This window comes from Manacus vitellinus, unplaced genomic scaffold (genome assembly GCF_001715985.3).
Source record: "Manacus vitellinus isolate BGI_N305 unplaced genomic scaffold, ASM171598v3 scaffold_158_pilon, whole genome shotgun sequence".
Lineage (NCBI taxonomy): Eukaryota > Metazoa > Chordata > Aves > Passeriformes > Pipridae > Manacus > Manacus vitellinus.
Window position 1 is genome coordinate 95,135 of NW_021939113.1, and position 3,356 is coordinate 98,490.

General features: G+C 64.0%; 1 protein-coding gene across 1 annotated transcript in view; it reads left to right on the plus strand.

The window, feature by feature from the left end:
- The first annotated feature begins 124 nt into the window (after window positions 1–124).
- The window catches only part of LOC103757766 (26S proteasome non-ATPase regulatory subunit 3), an 8,076-nt gene continuing 4,844 nt past the window's right edge, over window positions 125–3,356 (plus strand). Inside the window, exons 1-10 of the mRNA XM_029958450.1 lie at window positions 125–131; window positions 346–560; window positions 1,023–1,160; window positions 1,341–1,477; window positions 1,557–1,747; window positions 1,918–2,021; window positions 2,519–2,633; window positions 2,831–2,950; window positions 3,022–3,125; window positions 3,236–3,350. Of these exons, the coding sequence (XP_029814310.1) occupies window positions 125–131; window positions 346–560; window positions 1,023–1,160; window positions 1,341–1,477; window positions 1,557–1,747; window positions 1,918–2,021; window positions 2,519–2,633; window positions 2,831–2,950; window positions 3,022–3,125; window positions 3,236–3,350 (1,246 nt within the window). The remainder of the gene's footprint in view (window positions 132–345; window positions 561–1,022; window positions 1,161–1,340; window positions 1,478–1,556; window positions 1,748–1,917; window positions 2,022–2,518; window positions 2,634–2,830; window positions 2,951–3,021; window positions 3,126–3,235; window positions 3,351–3,356) is intronic.

Below are 3,356 nucleotides of genomic sequence, written 5' to 3' on the forward strand. Positions count from 1 at the left end.
GTCACTGTGAGGAAAAGGAGATGGAGGTGTGTTTTTGGGGAGGGTCACTGTGTGCAAAGGGGCTTGGGGGGGCTCTGTGAAGGAAAGGGATAGGGAGAGGTGTTTTGTGGAGATCCCTGGGAGGATGGGCTGTGAGGGGGACTGCTGGCCTGCTGTGGTGGGACCCCGCGGGGGTGCAGAGAGGGGCTGGAGCCCCTGGGGAGGAGGGAGAAGGCTCTGGGAGGGTCTCCCCAGCCCCCTACTCCGAGCAGGGACAGGTCAGGTCACCGGGGACACCGAAGCCCCTGGGCAGCAGGACAGGGGAGACCCAGCCCTGGGGTGCCCTGGCAGAGGATTTGGGGTGAGGGGTGTCCGTGTGCCCCCCCACAGACATCAAGGAGCACGTGAAGCAGCTGGAGAAGGCGGTGTCGGGGAAGGAGCCGCGCTACGTCCTGCGGGCCCTGCGGGCTCTGCCCTCCACCTCCCGCCGCCTCAACCCCAACGTGCTGCACAAGGCCATCCACGGCTTCTTCACCTCCAACTGCACCCTCAGGGACTTCCTGCTCGGGTTCCTGGAGGAGGTACGGGCAGGGACGGGAGGGGACACGTGCCCCCAGTGCTGCCCCCAGCTCGGGGGTCCCAGCACGGGAAGGATGGGGAGCTGTTGGAGTGAGGAGGCACCAAGATGATCAGAGGGATGGGGCACCTCTGCTCTGAGGAAAGACCGAGAGAACTGGGATAATTCAGCTTGGAGAAGACAAGGTTTAGGGATGACTTAACTGTGGCCTCCCAGTACCTGAAGGAGCCGACAGGAAAGATGGGGAGAAACTATTTACAAGGGTCTGCAGTGACAGGACAAGGGGGAATGGCTTCACACTGACGGCTTGGGGGCACTGGGGACACACAGCCCAGCTGCTCAGCACGTGTGAGCAGGGACAGGACACTGCAGCCCTGAGCAGGGATGGGACTGTCATGAGAGCAGCCTGGGCTGGCTCCTGTCACATCCTGACAGGGATCAGGATGTGTCCCCTCTGTTCCCTCAGTCCATGGACACGGAAGCTGAGCTGCAGTTCCGCCCGCGGACGGGGAAAGCGGCCTCAGCCCCTCTCCTGCCAGAGGTGGAGACCTACCTGCAGCTGCTGCTCGTCATCTACCTGATGAACAGCAAGAGGTACCCTGAGGTGAGACCCCCAAGCTGATCCCACTGTCCTCCTGCTCCTCAGGAGCCTCAGGGACCGCCTGGCTCTGCCCCACACTGTGCCCTCATCCCAGGGGTGTTGGGAGGCCACCTCACAGCCCAGGTGGTCTCTGCCCCTCTCGGGATCAATCCCCCTGCTCTGACCTCCCTTCCCCTCCCGCAGGCTCAGAAAGTGTCCGATGATCTGATGCAGAAGATCAGCTCCCAGAACCGCCGGGCCCTGGACCTGGTGGTGGCCAAGTGCTACTATTACCACTCCCGGATCTACGAGTTCCTGAACAAGCTCGACGTGGTCCGGAGGTGGGATGGGCCCTGTGGGTGAGCTGTCCCCGAGCTCAGTCCCCCCGTTTGCTCCCTGACTCCCTGTGCCACCCCACAGCTTCCTGCACGCGCGGCTCCGCACGGCCACGCTGCGCCACGACGCCGACGGCCAGGCCACGCTGCTCAACCTGCTCCTGAGGAATTACCTCCACTACAACCTCTACGACCAGGCCGAGAAGCTCGTCTCCAAGTCCGTGTTCCCCGAGCAGGCCAACAACAACGAGTGGGCTCGGTACCTGTACTACACAGGTGAGCGTGTCCCACCCGGGGGAGCCGCCCCCGCCTCCCGGCTCCGCTGCCCTGGAAACCCCTTTGAGCAGCTGGAGATGGGGCTTCCAGGCAGGATTTGGAGCCCCGTGCGCGCGGGCCGGGTTGGATTCACTTGGGTGGCTTTCCCCACCCGCCCCGTGTGGGCGCAGGGCGGATCAAGGCCATCCAGCTGGAATACTCGGAGGCGCGGCGGACCATGACCAACGCCCTGCGCAAGGCGCCGCAGCACACGGCCGTGGGCTTCAAACAGACGGTGAGGGGGGACGGCGTGGCACCCCCCGGGGCTGGGGGTGGGGCTGGGACCCCTCAGGTTTGGGATCTCCCAGGGAGTCACGCCCTCCAGGGGTGATGGGTGCAGGATCTCCCAGGTTTGGGACCTCCCAGGAACAGATCCAGGACCTGCTGGGATGTCAGGCCTTATGGAGTCAGGTCTGGGACCGCCCCAGGTTGGGACCTTCCAGGGCCAGATCCAGGACCCCCCAGAGTTGGGCTCTGGAACCTCCTGGGGTTGGGACTTCCCAATGTATCAAGCCCCATGGGGACAGCTTTGGGACCGCCCGGGGTGTTGGGCCCTGCAGGGAAAATTAGTGTGGAACCTCCCAGGTTTGGAACTTCCCAGGGACAGATCTGGGACCTCCTGGGCCCCTCAGGGATGGGAATGGGTTCAGGACTTCCTGGAGTTGGGCCCCACAGGGACAGGGATGGTTTCAGGCCCCGCAGGGGCTCACCCAGGGTCTCGTTCTGCCCCAGGTGCACAAGCTGCTCATCGTGGTGGAGCTGCTGCTCGGGGAAATCCCAGACAGGCTGCAGTTCCGGCAGCCCTCGCTCAAGCGCTCGCTCATGCCCTACTTCCTGCTGACCCAGGGTATGGCCTTCTGTCCCTCCCTGTCCCATAGAACCATGGAATGTCCTGAGTGGGAAGGCACCCAAGGGGAGTTCTCTTCTCTCCCCTTGGTGGGACTCAGATGCAAATGCCACTTGGGAAGGAGGAGGAAGGGAGTCAGCCCTGCCTCGCATTCCTTGTCCTTTCTCCCTCCCCCATTCCCACCTTCTCCCCTCCAGCTGTCAGGACGGGGAACCTGGCCAAGTTCAACCAAGTCCTTGACCAGTTTGGGGACAAGTTCCAGGCAGATGGCACCTACACCCTCATCATCCGGCTGAGGCACAACGTCATCAAGACAGGTAGGGGGGTGTTTGGGGCCCCCCCAGGCGATGCCATGGTCCCAGGGGGCTGCATCCCACTGTCCCCACAGGTGTCCGGATGATCAGCCTCTCCTACTCCCGCATCTCCCTGGCCGACATCGCCCAGAAGCTGCAGCTGGACAGCCCGGAGGACGCCGAGTTCATCGTCGCCAAGGTATCAGCACGGGGGTCCCGGGGTGCCCACAGCCCCCTGCTCTGCCCTGTCCCCCCGTGCACCACATCCCGAGCCCTGGGGGACACGCCGTGCCCTGCCCCTGCCCACAGGCCATCCGGGACGGCGTGATCGAGGCCAGCATCAACCACGAGAAGGGCTACGTCCAGTCCAAGGAGATGATCGACATCTATTCGACCCGGGAGCCCCAGCTGGCCTTCCACCAGCGCATCT